The 22,497-nt window shown below is 42.0% G+C and overlaps 1 protein-coding gene across 2 annotated transcripts in view; it reads left to right on the top strand.

Annotated features, from left to right (window-relative positions):
• Positions 1–22,497, top strand: part of RAB31 (RAB31, member RAS oncogene family) — a 108,987-nt gene that overhangs the window by 76,044 nt on the left and 10,446 nt on the right. For both annotated transcript variants that reach the window (XM_036418220.2, XM_045574931.1), the window contains exon 6: positions 17,484–17,593. In XM_036418220.2, the coding sequence (XP_036274113.1) occupies positions 17,484–17,593 (110 nt within the window). The remainder of the gene's footprint in view (positions 1–17,483; positions 17,594–22,497) is intronic.

Genomic DNA, 22,497 nt, shown 5'->3' with positions numbered 1-22,497 from the left:
CCATAAACTTCAATGAATTTTAAATAATTTAAAATCATACCAAGTATGTTCTTTGATTACAATGGAGTTGTATTAGCAACCATCCACAAATGTGAGGAAGTAAAAAACTGGATCACTCACACATTGTTGATGTGAATGTAAAATGGTCCTGCCACTTTAGAAAATAGTGCAGCGGTTCTTTTAAATTTATCTTTGTTGTTGAAAGTATTACAGTTGTCCCCTCCTTCCCCCCTAGAAATCCCCTTCACCCAGCAATTAAAAAACCCTAAATATGCAATTACCATTTGTCCCAGCAGTTGCACTGTTGGGCATTTATCCCACAGAAATGAAAACTTCGATTTATACAAACCTGCACATGAATATTCATAGAAGCTTTATTTGTAATTGTCCCAAACTAGAATCAGCCCTGATGTCCTTCAAAAGGTGAATGGCTTAAACAGACTGCGGTGTATCCATGCCATGGAATATTACCGAGCAATAAAGAGAAACAAACTAATAGTATGTGCAACTTGGGTAAACCTCAAGGGGAATTATGCCAAGTGAACAAAGCCAATTCCACAGGTTTCATAGTGTGTGATTCCAGTTGTGTAATACTTTGAAATAAAAACATTTTAGAAATAGAGGACAAACAAGGTTGCCAGAGGGGATGGTTAGGGGCTGTGTAGGCTGGAAAGGGAGGAGAGTGGGCATGGATATTAAAGGCAACACAAGTTCTCCTTATCATATTGGAACTGTTCAGTATCTTCTCTGAGGTAGTGGACATGTGAACCTACACAGGTGATAAAATGGTGTAGAACTTGCCCTGCCAGTTTGGCTCAGTGGATAGAGTGTTGGCCTGCAGACTAAAAGGTCTCAGGTTAGATTCTGGTCAAGAGCACGTACCTTGGTTACAGGTTTCCTGGCCTTGGCTGGGGTGCATGCAGGATGCAACTAATCGATGTGTCTCTCTCACACTGATGTTTTTCTCTGTCTCTCCCTCTCCCTTTTACTCTCTCTAAAAATCAATCTAAAAATACCCCCTGGTGAGTATTAGCAAAAAATAAGATAAAATGGTATAGAACTTTACACACACACACACGAGTAACAATAAAATTGGGATGTCATCATGGCTGGGTGGCTCAGTTGGTTGGAGTATTGTCTCTTACACCAAAAGGTTGCAGATTCAATTTCCTATCAGGGCACATACTTGGGTTGCGGCTTTGATCTCTGGTAGGGTGCATATGAGAGACAACCAATCAATATTTTTCTCTTTTTGTCTCTCTTTAAAAATCAATAAAAACATATCTTGCGGTGAGGATTAAAATAAAAATACTGGGGAAATATAAGTAGTATAGAGTGAATCCTGTCTGTGAAATTACACTATAGATTTGAAAAATGTTGCCATTTGAGGAATGTAGCAAAGTGTACAAAGAATTTATTGATATCATTTCATATAATTATGCTATATAGGAATCTCCAGTTACCTCAATTAAAATTTCAATTAATAAATAGCTGATTGAGATAAAAATAATAACTAAATATTAAAATAGTGCCATATTATAGATATATTCTCAATATATATGCATCATTCATACACACACACACATACACACTGAGTGGTCAGATTATTCTGATCTCTGAACACATAATAATCTGGCCACTCAGTGTATATCCTATATCAGCGTTTTTCAACCGCTGTTCCGCGGCACACTAGAGATGTTGCCTGGTGTGCCGTAGGTACAGACAAGACAAGAATTTTATAATTTTTCACTATTTTGTTTACTTAATATTTCATAATAAAGTAATTATAAAATACTTTCTTTGTGTTTATTTGATTTCTATTCAAGAGAATTACTTTATATATAGTCAATATAGGCACAGAGTTAAATTTTTTAACATTTTCTAATGGTGGTGTGCCTCGTGATTTTTTTCATGAAACAAGTGTGCCTTTGCCCAAAAAAGGTTGAAAAACACTGTCCTATATAATAAAAGGCTAATATGCAAATTGTCCCCTCGACCAGGAGTTCAACCAGCAGGCAGGCCAGCCAACTACCCATATCCCCTCCCCTGGCCAGGCTGGCTGGACCCCACTCATGCACGAATTCATGCACTGGGCCTTCAATACACACACATATACACACAAACATACACTGAGTGGCCAGATTATTATGTGCTCAGAGATCAAAATAACCTGGCCACTCAGTGTGTGTGTGTGTGTGTGTGTGTGTGTGTGTGTGTGTATGTGTGTGTGTGTATTTAAATAGACTTTTGGGGCCAAATGATAAATTTATCCCCAGAACATACAATGTACAAAAGGAAGGAAAATCAGATAACTATATTAACAATTCCCATTTAGGAATGTGGGGAAGCCTGATGGATTGGTCCTTGCCCAGAGTATAAACGTTCTCCCCGCTAGATAAGCATGGTCTGGTAAGCATAGTCTGCAGTGACCCATCGGCTTGCTGACACCTTTCCATGGCAGTGGAATCAGATTCTTGGTCAACAAATCTGGCTGCTCCAGATTCTGCCTACTGGTATGACTTTTTCTGGGGAATTAGCCAAATCTTGCACTACAAACTTTATTTAGAACTTGACCTTCTTTTACTTTAATCCTAAAGCACTTTGCTCTCCTATAACTGTCAGACACCATATTTCATTTTCATTGGAGGTTGGAGAGGGAGAGTATCTAGGTTTGGTTGTGTATGTGAGTATGTATGTGTTTGGATGTGCATGTGTGTAGTATCACCATTCTCATCCAGCAGATTGTCATCATGTAAACTTGTGCATCCTTAAGAGGAGCTTTGTTTGCCTGTTGTATTTTGAGAGAGTACTGGAATTTGAATGGAATTAACTCCCTGAACTTGACTCAGTCCACTTGGGTGTTTGTGTGCAGAAGTGCCTCCAGAGGAGATGCCCCATCATCAGGTTAGTGTGTTTCATAGTCATGATGCTCCAGAAGGTCTCACTACACTAGCCTGACTGAAAGGCATTCAGAGGCATCTGGTTGGGAGCATTTAGGACTCCCGGTTTGGATTTTTTTTTTTTTAAAGCTACTGATCTTTGTGAGAGATTTTCTTGGGTATCTTGAAGAATTCCAGACAAAATATTTCTGTGCCATGTTGTTGTGCCATTGGAGTAATGTGTAGTCTCTTGAATCTGAGTTGAGGATTGATGCTATAGTAGGTAAGCAGGCTGTACACAGTAGGTGCTCGGTGGATGTCACTTCCCTCCTTTTCCCTGGTTCCTCTCCCTCCCGGTGGAAATGGGCCTTGTAGAGAAGCTCTGGTAACGCAGTGTGCCCTTCCTGATGGGGCCTGGGAAATGGGACGACCCCCTTTCCCTATCATCCGCTGATGCTGAAGTGGAGGTTGCAAACTTGTGAACATTTTAGGGATGTACGGGGTTGAAAGAAAGTAAAAGAACTTTGACTGAGGTGATTGTGCAGGACCTGAGGTAACAGCTGACATGAAGAGCATGGGCAGCTCAGAGCAGAGAGAGTAAATGGTGTGATTTGCCTAACTCAGATGGCAGGAGAAGCTGATCAGTCTGTGACGGGCCACCAAGTTTCTGAACAAGTAACGCATAGTGTGGTGCTGATTCCAGTGACTCTGAGGAGGGCAGAGTTGACCTGCGGTCTATACAGAAAAGAAACATTCTTCAAGGAGAATCTGGAGAAACTGCCTGGCCCTGTGTTGGGCCTAGTGGAAGAATTAGGGCAAAGAAGTCTTGGAAAGAAAAAAAATGAAATAAGTCACCTTGATTTAGTAGTTGAAGTTCCATGAACATAACATCATGCAGAGCACTTTTTAAAAATTCAGATTCCAGGATCCAGCTCCAGAGATTCTGATACACTAGGCAGGGGTAGGTTGGGAATATATGCATTTTTCAAAGTGATTTATGCCCTGACCAGTTTTGCTCAGTGGTAAGCGCATTGATCCGAAGATCAAAGTCTGAGGTTCAATTCCCAGTCTACATCCCTTGGCTGCAGGTTCCCCAGCCCCAGTAGGGTTGCGTGCAGGAGGCAACCAATCAACGTGACTCTCCTATCAATGCTTCTCTCTCATTTCCCCTCCTCCTTCCCTTCCACTCTCTCTCTAGAAATAAATGGAAAAATATCCTCTGGTGAGGATTTTTTTTTTTTAAGAAAGTGATTTATAAGGAGTCCACGGACCATACTTGGAAAAGCATGTGAGTTAGGTGAAAGGAACTTATGGTAGAGAAAAAGGAGGGAGAACCTAGCTAAGGATCTGTGCTGTGCAGGTCTGATTTCAGGCCACATATGCCTGAGCCTCTCTCTCACCCCCAGACCTCATGGAGACTGGAAATAGTGGCTTACCATCACTCACGATCCAGAAGCAGTTATTTAATTTCCAAATTGGAAATTCTTCCTGATTTGCTGATCATTTGGACATTGGCCTTCCTCCAGTGGGTTCTGACTTAACCTGCTCCTCAAGCTCAGTGGTCTCGTGTGGTGTTTCCTTGGAATTCCACCTCTTACTGGCAACTTTAGGTCTGTGAAGGAATCTGTGAGAATGAGGGAGGGATCATATAGAAGTGCTGATGGCAGAAAAGCTCTCAGGCCTGATTGATTTTATCTTGCAAATGATAGCAGTAGGAAGCTACCTAGCAAAAGTGATAGTGGAAATTAGGGGTTTAGGACTGAGGGAACCTTCTAATCCGAGGTGGTAGGTAATGACCTGGAGGTAGGTCTTCTGTCATTGCCCCTCTTTGCCCAAGGTTCCTCCCCTTGTCCATAAATACACCCCGGGAGGCCATCAAGTACTGGGTGTCCTCTCTCCTCTTCTGAGAAATGGACGCATGGTCTCTAAGATCTTATATCAACACTTCTGCTATCTCTAAAGAAAGGGTGAGTGAGATTGGTGGGGCTGCTGCTGGTGAGTCAAATTTTTTTCCTAGAGTAGAGGTTGTACTCCAAGAAAGAAGCATCTGAGGGTGGAGGTGAAACTAGGACGGGACAAAAGGAAGGAAATTTGTGCTTTCAGTTTTCAGTCATTATATTAGCAATACATTTTTCTTAGTTCTTTTGTGTATAGAAAGTACTAAGGCAAGAACACGAAAAGAGGAGAAAGTACTTTCTTTTGAAATATTTACTTCTGTTTGGGGAGCCCAGGGTAGTGCCCGAGGGAAGGAAATATCTAATGAGCCATCCATGACGGTATTTAACAGAGTTCCAAAAGTGGTAGTGCAGATAGGACAAAGGAATTCAGGAAAGGGAAAGCTCTAGTTATCTAGAGTGATTTTGAAAGGTTTGGAAAGGTTTGCTCTTGGATGAGTCACAAGATAAGCTGTTAAGAATGAGTCCTGTAGGAGGAAATTCCAGGAAGGGAAGATAATGGACAAAGGCATGGAGGGAGTGGGACTTGTGTTATGGGTGAGGGGACGTCAAGAGTATCTCGCTGATGGCTTGCCTTGAGGAATGGAGAAAAAGATAGCTAGATAGTAAGAAGATAGTTTATGAATGGCTTAAAAGTTTGTAAAGTGATTGTCCAGCCAGGGTTACAGGCTCTATCACCAGTGTGGGGTGTGCAGGAAGCAGTTAAATGATGATTCTCTCTCATTGATGTTTCTAGCTCTCTTTTTCTCTCCCTTCTCTGAAATCAATAAAAACGTATTTAAGAAAAGTATGCAGAGTGGTTTGGGCTTGATGTGCTGGGCCAGGATAGCAAACACCTGATCTTCTTTATCCCCTCTTCCCTGTCTCTCTCAACATACCTGAGAAATTCATCCTAATGACAGCTGCATTTTGTACATTTTCATACTGTTCTGTTTAATGAGTATAATACAGTTTATCTGTCCATCTTACTGTTGATGGATATATGAGTCACAGCATTGTCTTTTCCTGAGTCTATTGTGGCCTCAGGTGCCTTCTTAACACAATGAATGCTCCATGTAGTCACCACCAGTTAAACAGAGGAAACCTATTTGCCAACCTCCAGGTAGGTTGCGGGAGCATTCTGAATTCTTGAGCAATTAAGGACTCATGCAATTTCCTGTGTTATCTAGAGCTAGAAACTTGGGTGGGAGCTGGGCTTGGCAGCCTAAGTTCTCCATCTACAGTTTCCTGAAATACACACCAGCCAAGTGAGAAACCACCATACATCTGTTGTTTCAATTTTTGGATAAAGTTAAGGTCTTTAGCTGACTAAAAATATATTTGGAAATACATGTTTTTACTAAGAATGTATAAATTGCTTTCATTACTTAGATGTGACTCCAAAACGCATTCCAGTCTTAGTAGTAGGCCAAAAGTGGATATAGGAAGTCCTTTAAAATTAAACAAATCAAATAAGAGAACTTGAGATGCTGGATAATAAAAATACAACTTATTTTAAATACTAAAAAACTAAATGCACAAAAGCCAATGAACATCAGAAGCCACCAAAAGGTCTGGCAATATTATGTCCAGTGTTAAAATGCACACAGAATTTGTTCACGTGAGATGAGGAAGCAGAGGAGAGGCTGTGCTGTTAAAATATGTGTTGTGTGCTCCAGCATGGGCCGCGCCTTCCGGTGATTCTCTCTGCTGATGCTGTGCAGGTGGCTGAGCCTGTATCTGCTCCCTGTTGTCAAGCAGGAGGCTAAGACCTGAAGACCAAGCTCCCCAGAGGGCCAAGCAAAGGCACCCGGAATCTCTTTTTCTCAGTTTTCAAGTATTTTTAATGAAGAATCTGTTAAACATTTATGGTCTGGTGCTATTATGAACATTGCGTCCTGAATGTTGTTGTACAGTTCATAGTGTCACGTGTATACGAGTTTAATTGCTGAGTCACAGGGTGTGCAAATGCTCAATTTTACTCGATAATGTCAGTGAATGCCAGTGCAGCATGAGACTTCCTGTTTCACTAAGTCTTAATACTGTAAGATGTTAAGGTGTGGAGTGATGTCTGACAGTAATTTCAGTTTTCACTTTCCCAGTTTCCAATAAGATGCACTGAGTGCATCTTTTTATATCTTTATTGGCCTATCAAGCAAATTCACTTATATGTGAAGAGCCTGTTTAAATCTTTGTCACGTTTTCCATTGGGTCATTTACCTTAATCTTATTGATTTATACAATTTAAATATATATAGATATATACACATATACATTACATACATGTTATATACATGTATATTTGATGCTATATATGTATATGTTGAAATATTTTCTTCAAGTTTATGTCTCATCTTTGCACTTTCTTTATGTTGTCTTTTTATCATCAGAAATCTTTAATTTCTATGAAACAGTATGCATTTATTTTTTCCTTTATGCTTTTTTATTGGGGGGGGGCGCGCGGGAGGAGAAGGAGGAATGGTGAATCTTATTTAAAGAAATCTTTCCACACTTCCAAGGTAATAAAGACATTTCCCTATTTTGATGATCTTTAACACACGTTGTAGACCCTTTATGTGAACAGAGGTAGAAAATATATGCATGTAGCCGAAACTGGTTTGGCTCAGTGGATAGAGCGTCGGTCTGCAGACTGAAAGGTCCCAGGTTCGATTCCAGTCAAGGGCATGTACTTTGGTTGCAGGCACATCCCCAGTAGGGGGTGTGCAAGATGCAGCTGATCGATGATTCTCTCTCATCGATGTTTCTAACTCTCTATCCCTCTCTTTCTCTCTGTAAAAAATCAGTAAAATATATTTTTAAAAAAGAAAAAGAAAATATATGCATGTAGGCTAACTTAAGTATGCACACGTATCTTTAATTATTTCTATGTCTATCCATCTGTATCTAGATTAAGGTAAACATAAATTCATATTGATAGCTCTGATTCTAATCCAGAGCCACATGACTCATTCTAACCTTTAGTGTGTGTGGGAGGGATGTTTTAAAAAGTCATCAACTAATGTCTGACTAAGCTGAATGGTAAGCTTTTGTTCCCGGAGATTTCTTATAGATAAACAGTAATCTTTTCCCTTTGACTTTACATACTGCCCCAAATTTCAGAATTTCAAAATGTAACTTCTGTTAAGAATTATGGCTATCTCGGTGATTACTTTCAAATGGCACTATGTTCACTATAATTATATACTGTTAACTTAAGCAGTGGACTGAAAACAAGTTAATAATCATTGTCATCGATGCTTACTGAATCAACTGCTTACCATGTTCCAGACACTATTGTAAGTAGTGTGTGTTAACCTTCACAATCCTATGAACGAGTTACAGTTATTCTCCCATCTTATCAATAAGAAAACTGAGGCACAGAGATTAGGGAGATTCTTCCAGGTTTTGTAGCTGTAGGTGCCCAGTTTGCAACCTGGGTAATCTGTTCTAGAGTTGATGTTCCTGACCATTGGGCTATATTATATCTCCTAAGAAGTATGAACAGGACCCAGGAGGGAGAATAATTTCTGAACGACTGAGAGAGAATGACAGCTGATTTGATTCTGCTCATAGGATATGGAGCTAGTGGTTTCTTTCTGGTGGTTCTCTCGGGCCTCTTCAGGACTAGCCAAAACTTCTGTCTGGAGAAGGATTATTAAGAGGCCAAGGAATGGCCAGGCCCCCTAGAAAACCTGTGCTTTCGGTTCGGTCCTCATTTGATTTAAATTCTGACACTCTATGAGAAACACTCCATTTCAGTCTGTGGTAAGAACCTGACACTGCTTGTTAGAACTTGACACCAGGAACTTGGCCCCAGGTGAATAGCAGTTATGGACACACGCTAATATGCAGGCAAGGCCCCATGGAAACAGGAATCCTTCCCAGGTTCACATACCAGGTGCTTTGATCACTATAAAAGGTTATTGCCCAATCAGATATTAATTGTGAAGGTGGCAATTCTTTGTTGTAGTTTTTCTTTTTAAAAAAAAGATCATTTTAGTGTTAGCTTCACCTTATAAGTAAGCCAACCCAATTATCTAAAACAAAACAAACAAACAAAAAAAGCCAAAAAAAACCTCACATTGATATTTTAAAGAGATTTTGCTGCTTTAATTATTGCTTAAGTGGTTGCCTCATCTGTGTTTGCATGAATATCTTGGATATTTAGACAAAATATGTGCTAATGGGAGCACAGCAGTCCCTAGTTATTCATTTCAGTGGCTAAGACAGAGGGAGTGGGGGAGACAGAGGCTGCTTCATGGCACACATAGCTTCTGCATACAGCCTGCAGCCTTCCTCTGCTGGGTTTTGATGGAATGTTGTGAATGGTTTCCATTGCTTTTGGCTAGAATAGCTTAAACATGTGGGGTGGTTTTGACAAAAAATAAAAAATAGTTCCACCAGACATTTAGCAGCTGTCTCCTGCTCACTTTTGGCTTGCTACTCACTCATGGCTTAGTTGGTTGTTTAAGCTTGACCTTGGCAAGGGGCTGTGGCTGGAGCAGAGACTAAAAATCCAAGGCAAACATTTTTAAATGAATTGTATTCCAGAAGTCTGGAAGAATATAAAATGCATAGTTATTGCTGTTATGGTGTTTAAAAATACAACATATACAACTAGAACCTACCTGAACCACCAGAGATTTTGTTTGGGAAGAACTTGTGAGAGCACTATTATTTTATCATTTATAAAATTGAGTCTGAGAAATGTACAGTTATGCTTTAACGATGAGGATATGTTCTGAGAAATGGTGTCATTCGGCAGTTTCATCCTTGTGTGAACACCATACAGGGCACTTATATAAACCTATATGGTATAGCCTACCACATATCTAGAATGTATGGTACAACCTGTTGATCCTAGGCTGCAAACCTATATAGCATGTTACTGTACTGAGTACTGTAATCATAGCACAATCTAATAATTTAATAAATCACTTAGGTGTAATTAGCTGGTCATAGGGGAAAATAGTTTTAAAATGAACAAGAATTTAAATGTAAAATAACAAATTCATAAAAGTTAGAGAAAGGAGGTGAATTTTAAAAACAATCCTGAAATTGCAATGAACTTTAATCATGATAAAGAACTCAGAAGTTAGAGAGGAAAATGATCAATAAGTTTGACTTGTATTTTTGTGTGGCAAAAATGCCACAAACAAAATTAAACACAAATGATAAGCTCAGAGAAATGCGGGCACTGTATTACAGTGGGCTAGGTTCTTTAATATGCAAAGAGCACTTTCAAATAAAAAAAGAATTCTAACAACTCAAACCAAAGTGACAGAGAACATGCACAAGAATGTCACAGAACAGGAAATATGAAAAACTGCTCACCATCTTTGAATAAAAGTTACTCAGAATTAATGGCAGGTTTTTCATAGGGAGTAAGGACTTTAAAATATAATGCAGTTTTACTTTTGGCATAATTTATGGAAATTACTGCATTTAACACATTGGCTGATATAGCCTGAGTTCCCTCATTCTTCTGTGGAATGATAATAACTACACTGGGAGACTTCTGGGGCCATGAAATGAAGGAGTTAAATCAAATACACCTATGAAAGGCCTTCAGACTTTGAGATAGTCTGAAATAGGATCCTCCGATGTACTTGGTTCCTCTATTTGCATCATTTCCTCACTCTTTTTAGTATTGTGTAAGAAAATGGTGTCATGTCATCACCCTTGCTGATACAGCTTTGTAGAGACCCTGAGATGCCACTTAGTATGGGGCAGGTATTGTTTTGAGCACTTTCTAATATCAACTTAATATTGAAAATAATTGTAAAGCATCTGCCCCAGCAGGGAGAATGAGGAGCATCAGACCGAGGGAAGTAGAATTGAAGGGGCTGTCTATTGAAGGAGACAATAGACTTATTCTCTGAGCAACACACTTGAACTGCCTTTCTCCCATTGGCTACTTCCTAGGTCTTCAGTGAGAGATTCTGAACTATAACGCATAGAGTAAACCCTTCAGCACACGTGGGCTCCGTGGAAGTCCACCGTTTCCACTGACTTTCAGAAAGAACCCTGGGAACTGAACCTTCCCAGGGAACCCCTCGGAGGCATAGAGCATTATTCCACCTTAGCCTGCTGGTCTGATCCTCTCCCTCGCAGGTACGGTTTCAGGAACACCTCTTGGTGTACCTGTCCCCGTCTCTCCCTTCCATCAGTGAAGGAGGATCATGGACAATCAAACAGCCTTGGGATTAGAATGAGTCAGCTGCCGTGTTGCCAGGTTCCACCCATGACCAACAAAACAAGGATCCTTATTGGTCAGAACAGCCTGCTGAAAAGTCTGGGGCCCTGAGGAATGTTGTTTCCTGACCTCCCTCCCCTGCCTAGAGCCCCTGAGGGCTGTGGCCGGCTCAGGCTCTGCGTCTGAGACACAGGACAGGCTGATGAGTGGACCATACTGGGATATAAGCTGATTAACACCAGAGCCTGGGACTAGCAGGAGACTCCCCTTTTTATGTTGTTTGCACCCCTAGGCCTCTCTCCTGGCCCGTTTGGAAGGGTGGGTGAGCCTCTGCCTTCAGGACTTTTTTAGTTGACATTCTCAACACTCCCCGCGCTTTCCCGTAAGTCCACTTGGAGACCTTCCTCTGCCCGAATCCTCCTCTCTGCTGAAGGTGATTTGGGGATGATTTTGTCATTCGATCAGTTAATAAATACTCATTGATTGCCTGTTAGGTGCCATGCGGTGTTATGATCCCAGCACACTCAAACAAAAACCATGGTCCTGATATCCAGAAATCCACAGCCTATTTTTGAGCCACACAACCTCACGAGGATGATAGTATTATGCTTGCATATGCACAGGTGTTAAGGGCAAGGGGGGAGAGCATTTTCTGTGGAGGGAAGGAATGCCGGACTAAGCTCTCCAGGAGGCCGCAGTGGGAGAGTTCCAAGAGAATGGGGAGGGGTGGATGGGGGGAGAGCAGGTGCTCTCTGACACAAGCACAGTGAGTTCCCAGAATGACCACTTGCTTGGAATGGCTTGTAACATCGGCTGTGAAAGGGGTGTGGGGAGAATGAGACATGAAGCCTTGTTCTGCTACGCGTTGGGTTTTATTCTGAGATGATTGGTATATATGATAGAATTCTATTCCCACGAATACTTGATAGATTTGCAGTTTTGAAAGATTCCCAGGATGGGCATGTGGGTAGTGGATTGTAGGAGAAGCATGTTTAGTTTTTGTTGTGGGGAGACAGCCTAAGTGTCATGGCCAGAAACTGAGTTGACTTTGTTTGCCAGCCGTTCCTTTAGCACAGGTTTGCTGTGGGAATTATAATAATTTCACAGGCCAGTAGCATATAGGGTAATATCTTTTCATGTGCCAAATAAATAACGGACTCCAAACAAATGACACATTAATCGGACCGTTGTTCCAGGCAAGTGGGGGGTTGGGGTGCGGGGTGGAGTATGAAGGAATAAAGTCCAGGGAGGCACTTGGGAGAGTCAGTGACCAACTGACTCATTTCCAGATCTCCAGCTGCCGGCGCAGAGTAAACGTCTCCAGTTGCTGGAGCGTTTTGCTGGAGAATGAAGATACCAGTGTGGAAGGGCGAGCTGATCTCTTTCCCAGGGCCGCAGCCTGTCACCGCTGGCTAGGAGGCGTGCCTCCCCAGGACAGGAGGGAAGGCCTCTCTCAAACAGGCCTTGCAGACTCTCCGTCTTTGTAGTCTAACTGTCCCCTTGGCTGGTAATCGCTTCTCCACATGTTCTTATTGATAAGAAGGGGCCCCTCGGCAGCTGGATGCTTATCAGTGACAACAGATGTTGAATGATGACATCCTGGCAGGACTTACTTTATTCTTATATCAAATAACTTTTTTTTTGGGGGGGGGGTCATAAACAAGTGGATTAGAAGAACATCATTTAAGTCATAAACATGTGGATGTGAAATCATCTTCAACCAGTACAACAAGGCAACTGCAGAAATCCGAGTCCCCAATGAAGGCCTGAACTCGGGCAGAGGCGGGGACGGTAGAGGGGGGGCTTCAAGGAGGTTGAGCTTCATTGCTTAGCGTTGGGGGGTGAGAGAGGGGAAGCACGTGGGCGCCTCCATCATTTCTTACTTGGTACGTGGGAGGTTGGTGGAAGGAGTGGCCGATCTGCGGGTGGAAGGCAGTTATCAGACTGTGACAAGTTACTGTTGTGAAGTGCATCTGCTATTCAAGTAGCGATGACAAGCTTGCTCAACAGGGAGATAAGGTCTAGATACAGAGAGGAAAGGGTGGTGTCTCCAGCCCTTGTTAGCACAGGCCATGCAGAGGTAGGCGTCCCAAGATGCTCTACTGCAGTGTCCACTGTGAGACAGTCACCCCTCCCTTATCCTGACCGGAATGATTCCCATCACTCAGCTCATTTTTTTGTGTGTGTGTTTTTTTTAATTGTTCACACTATCATAGATGTCCCCCAGTTTTCTCCCCTTGCCTAGCACCCCTGCCCCTACCTTCGCTACACTATTGCCTGTGTCCGTGGGCCATACATATATATTCTTTAGCTAATTCCTTCCCCTTCTTTTATCCAGTCCTCACCACCTCCTTCCTCTGATCTCTGTTAGTCTGCTCCATGTATCCATGCCTCTGGTTCTGTTTTGTTCGTCAGTTTATTTTGTTCATTAGATTCTACATATGAGTGAGATCAAATGGTATTTATCTTTATTTCGCTTAGCATGATGCTCTCCATGCTGTTGCAAAGGGTAGGCGTTCCTTCTTCTTTTTTTTTTTTTTTTTTTTTTTTTTTATCACGGGCTGTTTCTACAGGTTGGCAATTGTAAATAATGCTGCAGTGAACATAGGGGTGCATATTGGTGTGCTGATTGGTGTGTTGGGCTTCTTAGGATATATTTCCAGAAGTGGGATCACAGGGTCAAATGGCAGTTCCATTTTTAATTTTTTAAGGCACCTCCATCCTGTTTTCCAAAGTGGCTGCACCAGTCTGCATTCCCACCAGCAGTGCACTGGTTTTCCCTTTTCTCCACATCCTCACCAGCACTCGTTGTTTTTTGGTTTATGGATGGCAGCCATTCTGGAGGGGGTGAGGTGATGGGGCTTGTCTGTGGTAAGAAGGATTATGAGGTACAGATTCCAGCTGGCTGGCTTAGGAGGCCTCTCTCCCCTGAATCCCAGGACAGCCATCTCGGTTAATACGGTAGGCTCTGGTGAGGCCTTTTTCCCGTAAGTACCTGACAAGTTCTCCTCTCATCCCATTTGGGGTCATAAAGAATTTAAATGCCAAGGTAGAATTTTTTCAGTTGTTTTATAAACGAGTAGTAGCCATTCGTGAGGAATTTGGAGAGGGTGGAGGAAAGGGAAGGAGAGAGGAAGATGGGGAAGGTCCCTTCACCACCCCCTACCCCCTCCCAGTTTTGATTTTCCGTCCTCCCTTGTTCTCCTCCTGTCACCCTCCCAGGCCAGCATTGTGTTCTCTCTCGCCCACTGCATTAGAGAAGCTTCCAGATCCTTCTCCTCGCTGCCCCACTCTAGTCCATTTGTGCATGTGTTTTCCTAGATACGGAGGTTCCTAATGGACCCTGTCACCGTTCTGCATTGGCCGCTGCCTGCTTTCCTGCCCGTCTGCCACAGTCCCTGCCGGACTCTCTCTCAGACACCATGCCATTTTTTGTAAATCCACTGTTATACCAGGGCAGGGTTGGGTGCAGATGGACGTTTAATGGTCTCTGGGGCTGAGGGTGCTCCTCACCATGGGCCTTTGGCAAACGGTTGCATCACAGTTCTCACCTGTGTTCTTCTCCCTGCCCTGCATGGCTGCGGGTTCAGGGGACCTCCTCCAGCTCATTTCCTTCAGTTCCACTGATCAGAATGCATCACCTTCTACCCCTCCACGGCTTATCTTCATATTGCAGTTGTTACAATGTTGTGGAATAGAGTGACTGTAAATGTGTTGGCCTTTGCTCGCAAATGTAGATTCCAGAAGGCAAGTACTGGTGTTTTCTCTAGCCCCTACAAGGAGTGGCATACCATAACTGCTCCATTAATATTTGTTGGATAAATAAATGTCTAGAGAATTGAAACTGTGACTTTTTAATCTTTGGATTCACCATAGTGTCTTTCTATAAAAAGTAGATCAATAAATTGCCTTTTTTAGATTGTTCATTTAAATATAGTTCATGTCCTAAAACCCTTTCAGGAACAGCCGTTTAAAGGTCAGAGTTCAAATATGCCATACTGCATCCTAGCTATTGTAGCTATAACATGTTCATTTCCAAACTTTCACATCATGCCACATATTTTGTCTGATTTGTGAAAAATGTTTTTTTTAATATAAATTTTTATTGTTCATATTATTACAAATGTTCCTTCCCCCCTCTCCCCTCCATTGCTCTCCTCCACCAGGTTCCCACCCCACCCTCTGCCCTTTCCCCACCCCCCCATTGTCCTCATCCATAGGTGCACAGTTTATGTTCAATCTCTTCCCACATCCCCCTCTCCCCTTTTCCCCAAGAATCGTCAGTTCACTCCCCTTCCATACCTCTGATACTATTATGTTCAACAGTTAATATCGTTCATCAGATTTTTTTTTTTTAATTTCCTTGGTTTTTAGAATCACTTGTTGATAGTTACAAATTTGTTGTTCATAATTTTCATCTTTATTTACTTTCTCTTCTGAAAGAACCCCCTTCAGCAATTCATATAATTCTGGTTTGGTGGTGATGAACTCCTTTAGCTTTTTTTTATTAGTGAAGCTCTTTATCTGATCTTTGATTCTGAGTGATAGCTTTGCTGGATAGATTATCTTTGGCTGTAGGTTCTTACTATTCATCACCTTGAATATTTCTTGCCATTCCCGTCTGGCCTGCATGGTTTCTGTTGAGAAATCAGCTGACAATCGTATAGGTGCTCCTTTATAGGTAACTACCTGCTTTGCTCTTGCTGCTTTTAATATTCTCTCTTTGTCTTTTGCTCTTGGAATTTTAATTATGATGTGTCTTGGTGTGGTCCTCTTTGGATTCCTTTTGTTTGGGGTTCTGTGCGCTTCCTGGACTTGTAAGTCTAATTCTTTCACCAGGTGGGGGAAGTTTTCTGTCACTATTTCTTTCAGTATGTTTTTGATATCTTGCTCTCTCTCATCTTCTGGGACCCCCATAATTCTGATGTTGGTTCGCTTGAAGTTGTCCCAGAGGTTTCTTACATTATCTTCAATTTTCTGGATTCTCTTGCCTTCTAGCTTCTGTGGAGGAGTGTCTTCTGGCTCTTTATGTTCCACCTATTTGACTTGATTCTTGCGATCTTCCATTCTGTTTTTAGGACTCTGTATAATATTTTTTATTTCAGTCAATGTATTCTTTATTTCTTGTTGATCCCTTATCATTTCTTGTTGATTCCTTATTAATTCTAGTTGGTCCCTTTTCATATCCTCATAGGTCTTATCCATCTTTTCTAGGAAATTCTTGAAAAACCTTATAAGTGTAGATTTGAACTCTATATCCAGTCGCTTTTTGTCCTCCATTTCTTTCATTTGTGATCTATTTTGTCTTGGCATTTTCACAGCTTTCCTGAGTTGGTAGCCTTAAAAGTGTCTGTGTTCTGCTTGGATGGGGCGGGGTTTCAGGGTGGAGCCTACAGCTTTGGCTTCTGTGAGCCCTGCCCTATGCGGGTCCTTCAGTACTCATTACAAGCCCCTCTGAGAGAAAGGTGCCCTTGATTTTTGCCTGCAGCCAAACAGTCTAGGCTCTCCCCCAATGAGCCCGGTATTGGGGTTCAGTTCAGTTGGAAGTGGAGTTGGAGGTGGCGTTCAGAGCAGACTGGAGCCCCTGTCTCCTTCCCACCAGGGCAATCCTGTGGCACAGCCAACCGGCCCTTCTCTGCGCGCTATGTGCGCGCCTCCGGGACCTCCTTTCGCCGCTCCCCCGGGGTTTCGCCTTACAGCCCAGCTCCCTCTGTTTGAGCCTGGGTCCCTGGGGTCTGGCCTAGAACTGGGGTTCAGAGCAGTCGGAACTGGGGCCCAGCACAGTCGGAGCTTTTATCTCCTTCCCGCTAGGGAACGCCAGCCAGGCACTCAGCCGCCCTCCTCTCCGGCGCGTCTCCGTACCTCAGGCTTTTACAGCTCCTCTGCGCTTCCTTCTGGTTTTCTCCTTGCTTCTCGTTGTAGAATTTCCAGTCAGTCGACCTTCCTGTAGTTCTGGGTAATGTCCATTTTATATTTTGGTTGCATTTTATTGAAATTGTTATGTGCGGCTGCGGCTAGGTGTTTACCTGTCAGCCATCTTGGAACGACTCCTGATTTGTGAAAAATGTTAATGTAGTCTTATAGAAACATGCACACACAGGGGTGCACACAAATTAAAAACAAAACAAAACACTGAGTCATTATTATGGGGGGAAATGTTTGAAATCAACCCTACCTCGAAAAGCTAGAATGTGTACATTAACGATTTCCCCCCCTGTTCTGGAATTCTTTACTTCTATGGGATTGGACAATATGTTATATATGCACATCTTGTCTATAGATGCCAGAGACCAGGTTTTAAACTTTAAAAATCTCATTCATATCAGGTTTTTAATACTTGCTGAGCCATGGAGTTGATATCCTCTAGGAAGGTAATGGAGCTGTTTCCACATGAGCTTTTTGTTTGGCCAATTGGGGTTATTTACATTTTACAGACGAGCATTCATTTCTGTCTGGGTTTCACCTCTTTTCCAGGGAGGTTCCCTTGAAGGATGCGAAGGAATACGCTGAGTCCATAGGTGCCATCGTTGTTGAAACAAGTGCAAAAAATGCTATCAATATTGAAGAACTCTTTCAAGGAATCAGTAAGTACCTAAAATCATGTCTTTAACTTAGCTCCCGGCTTTTATGCCTCTGAGAGTCAAAGGATGAAATCACAGAGCTCTCAAGTAGAGCTTTTCCTCCGTGTGAATTTGATGATGCGGATAGAAAACCTACAAGCATGCACTTGTCAATACTGACCTATATTGTGTCTCCCAAACCCAAATTTCCAAAATTCTGTTCTCTAACCTGCTAATTCTATGTTTTATGAAACAAAAGGAAATAACTCTGTTGCAAATAACATTTATTTTTAATTAAAAATTATGTATTCTGCCGAAACTGGTTCAGTTCAGTGGATAGTGTTGGTCTGCAGACTGAAAGGTCCCAGGTTCAATTCCGGTCAAGGGCATGTGCATTGGTTGCAGGCACATATCCAGTAGGTTGTGTGCGGAAGGCAGCTGGTCGATGTTTCTCTCTCATCGACGTTTCTAGCTCTCTATCCCTCTCTCTTCCACTCTGTGGAACACCAATAAAATATATATTTTAAAAAAATTATATATTCTACAGCATTTTATGTGTGAGAATGGAAAATCTAATTTGCCTTCTACCAACTTAAGTTCTGGCTGAACTAATGAAATTGACATGAGACTGATTAGCAAGAGAAAATGACCAAATTTCTTATGTATGTACATATGGGGGCTTTATAAGAATCCCCCCCCCCCACTCCCAATCCCGGGACAGAACTGGCAGTTGAGGCTTATATGCTACTTTGAGCTAAGGAGAAGCGGGGTAGACGGGTTGTAGTTTGGGAATTCAAAGGGGAGGAAGGCAATCCACATGGAGACAGAAGAGCAGATGTTTGGTAAACAGATGTTTGCTGGGCCCTCTTTACAGGGGGACACAGAGAATGGGCTTTGCTACGTTCCTTCCTGGCTGTCACACTAGCTCATAGTGAACCACTGTGGTTATTCGTAATAATAGCTCCCTTCCCGGAGCAGGCCCCCTGTTTAAATTCTTTTGGGCAGTTAGGAGGAAGGCCAACGGTTTTTCCTTAGTCTTGCTTTTCTTAAGAATATTAGTGAGATCATATGGTATTTATCTTTGGCTTAAAATAACCGATATCTCAAAAGGCATGTTTTTGGCTGGCAAACTGCTTTCTTTCCCTCATATATCAGTATGTTGAGGAGAGGAGAAATAAAATAGATATCGAAGAGGAATAGAAAACTGAAGTCACCCATTAAACGGAATGACTCTAGGCAAGCGAAACGAAAGAACCTTTTGTGCTTTCTTTTGCTTGTTGGTCGCCAACAAAAATAGTCTCTCCTTCCCACGTGACCTGAAATTGGGACTTGAGTGGAGAGTCTTCTATTTGTAAATATTTTCCTCGTTTCTGATCAGCTAAGTCATGGAAGGTGAAGGCTCCCTTCTTCATCTTCAGTTCTGGGTAATGTTATGTTTCCCTTTCTTTATGCTGCTTGTCCATTAGTAACCTCTACCTAGGAGCTGGTGGGCCAGGCTTTCCCAGCTGGTGGGCCAGGCTTTCACCTTTACAACTTCTCTGATAATGTTTCATGCCCAGTCCCCTCAGAGAGCTACTTGCTGGCAGCAATCTTGGGAAGCTGTGTCCTGAGATACCTTTGAGCATAATTGGGAACTTGAAAGAGGTGTGTTGGTTGAGGGTATAGTACTCAAAGCCTTCGGGTCACCTTAGGAAAAGTTGAACTCCTGAGCAGTTGGCAGTTGTTCTCAAATATCTTGGCTCCAGACGGTTCCAGGAGGGAATTCCAGAAGGGAAACTGATAGTTGGATCTCTCTGAGGTCATCGTTGGCGGTGCTCTCAAAGTCAGAGGGACCGTGGCTTCCCAGAACAGATTTGATTCCCTTTTAACTGGCTTTGGTTCATTACTTCAGACTCTGAGAACCCACAGCAGGGAATATTTTGTTTGTTTCTTTTGGCTGGATGGAGAATTCGCTGGAGATGAGGAACTCTGTCTGGGTTACTTGCATGATGCAGAAACACACAGAAGAATGCATCCCCGTCCTTCTTGTTCTCTGGGTCTACACCACCTTTCCTTCCTGCCTCCTTCAGGGGGATTCATTGTCTTGCTGTTATTTCACACTCTCAACAGAATCGCGTTCTCCTACATGGTTGACCTGAATGGTTGAACTCTGGAGTGCTAGGGAGGGCTGCATTTTATGTTGGAAACCTCATATTCCCAGGCTCTTGCTCCTTCCCGAAAATGGGCCGTGGGTGCAGTGCTCTGTGGTGAAGAAACTGCTCAGCTGTCCTCCACAGCTGGGTAGCGCTGGGTGACATCTGACAGGGTTTGGTATGAACTCATTCCATTAACCTCATATTTCCTGAGGTCAAACTAATTCTTCTTCTGGCCTTTCTGGTAAGTTAGGCTAATTGTGCAGCTATTATGCAGTTTGTTTTTATTAATGCTTTTCATTAACGAAGCCAGGTCGCTCCTGATGACCGTGACTTCCACCCTTTTCCTTTGTGCAGCTCCTTGTAGTTTCTAGAGCTCCCGCCTGCTTTAGCCCCTGCAAGGCAGACTGTGCAGATGGCAGTGCTCAGCGAGGGAAGCGCAGCACTCTGTATACCTGCAGCCAGACACTTCTCCGTGAGCTAGGAGACTTTCTGAAGTCTATGTAAGTCATTATTAAAACCCCAAATGAAATAAGGACCTCAAAGAGTAAAATAAGCCTAAGCAGCAAAGATCAGTATTTTTTTGTATGGTCCAGCCAGTATAAATGCCTTCCGGTATATGAGGTCTTATGGCTCAAAGGGATGGAGTCTTGGACTAAGGAATTCCTGAGATCCCACTGGTCTATTCATTTAAGAGAAAACAAGCTTTATTCAAAGCACTGGGGAATTGTGGCTTCAAATAATTCCTGTAGAGGCTGTATCACCTCATCTTTCATGTCAAATGAACAACTGTTTCTGTTTCATTACACTGTGATTGTAAGAGCCTTTGCAAAGAAGCCTGTGAATGCACAGCCTGCAGCAAGCTCTCTCTCCAGGCATAGACTGTGAGTGCTGCTGCCTTCCCAGCCTCTCTGCTTCTTCAGGCGAATTTCTTCTGAATCGGGTGTTGTAGCCTGAATTCAGGTTGATTTAAAACACAGTACCAAGTGCACCTAAATATATGGCAGCAGACATTTCATTTGTTTTCCTTTTCCCTGTTTCTACTTGTATTACACGTGCTTCTCTCTGAGTTCAAAATAGAAAGATATATTGCTGACATCTATTCTCCCCAAAGCAATTTTCCAGAGACAAACGTGCCTGGGAGAAAAGATGCAATAAAAATCCAAGAAAGAGCAGAGAGAATAAAAGCCCTTTTAAAAAAGGATGCTTAAACAGAATTAATTCATATTGACTTGAATAAAGAGATAAATATTTCTCTTTTATATACTTAGCGTGCTCATAAACCGGGAAGGAATCAACTGTTTTCTTAACATGAGTTAATATGTTTTCTAATTGGAAAGGACGTAAGTGCTGTGCTGTTTTGGGTAGTCTGTGCACAGTCCTGACATATCACTTCTTACTGCAAACAGTGGTTTAAAGGGGAACATTATTCATCATGGTGAAAAGCAGGAAATGATTTAACTGTCCAGAAGTTGGGCAATCATTTTTTTTTTAAATCCTGGTACACTAATATAAGCTAGTGATTAAAATGATTATGTAAATCTGTATTTACTGACATAGAAAGATAAATTATTGAGTGTGAAACAAAAGTTAGAGTGGTTTGTATTATATCCTGATTTTATAAATTGTATAAAATTTATACAATTTATGTTGAACCATATAGTATATAAAAGTAAATAATATATTCTTCTGGGTAAAGTAATGATATGCACATTAAAATGTTAACAGTGGGCCCTAACTGGTTTGGCTCAGTGGATAGAGTGTCGCCTACAGACTGAGGGGTCCCAGGTTCGATTCTGGTCAAGGGCACGTACCTTGGTTGAGGGCACATCCCCAGGGCGAGTGTGCAGGAGGCAGCTGATTGATGTTTCTCTCTCATCAAGGTTTCTAACTCTCTGTCCCTCTCCCTTCCTCTCTGTAAAAAATCAATAAAAAAATCAATGAAAAATAAAATGTTAACAGTAATTGCTTTATGGTGATGAGATTATAGGGAACTTTAAAAAAAAAAGTCTTTATTCTGGAAAATTTTAAGCATATGTGCCAATATTCTGTGTAATATAGTTAACCGTCATGTACATTTATTGAAATCCATAGAATGTGCAACACTAAGATTCAACCCTAAAGTGAACTATGGGCTTTGATTAATAATAATGATCAATAATAGTCATTAATTATAATAAATGTTCCATACTAATGCAGGATGTTAAAATTAGAGAAATTGGGATGGGGGGGGGGGCGGAGATATGTGGGAACTCTCTGTACTTTATGTTCAAATTTTTCTATAAATCTAAAACTGCCCCCTCAAAATAGTCTATTTTAAAAAATAAATAAATCATTGTGTGGGGAGAGGAGACACCTTTGAATAGTCAAGAAGCCTAATGATTCGAGTCACTCAAACCCTCCATGTTTAAGACACTTGGTATTTTGTTTTGGACTGACAGCAATGGGGACCTTCTCCTTCCTTCCCTCTTTGTTGATGTATCACCTCCCTCGAGCTCCTACACTTTCAACTTTGTTATTGTTTTTAATTTCCCTCTTTACCTTCCTACATCCAATCAGTTGTCACATCTGCCAAGTGTCTTGTTACAGTTCTCTTTCCATCTTTGTTTTCTACTTCCCTCAACTGCACCCAGATGAAGGCTCTCTCCTTTTTTAATATATTTTTTATTGATTTCAGAGAGGAAGGGAGAGGGAGAGAAACATCAATGATGAGAGAGAATCATTGATTGGCTGCTTCCTGCTAGGGATCGAGCTAGGGATCGAGCCCACAACCCCGGACATGTGCCCTTGACCGGA

The sequence above is a fragment of the Pipistrellus kuhlii genome, unplaced genomic scaffold (assembly GCF_014108245.1).
Source record: "Pipistrellus kuhlii isolate mPipKuh1 unplaced genomic scaffold, mPipKuh1.p scaffold_m20_p_6, whole genome shotgun sequence".
Classification (NCBI taxonomy): Eukaryota; Metazoa; Chordata; class Mammalia; order Chiroptera; family Vespertilionidae; genus Pipistrellus; species Pipistrellus kuhlii.
This window is presented reverse-complemented; position numbering and strand designations above follow the sequence as displayed.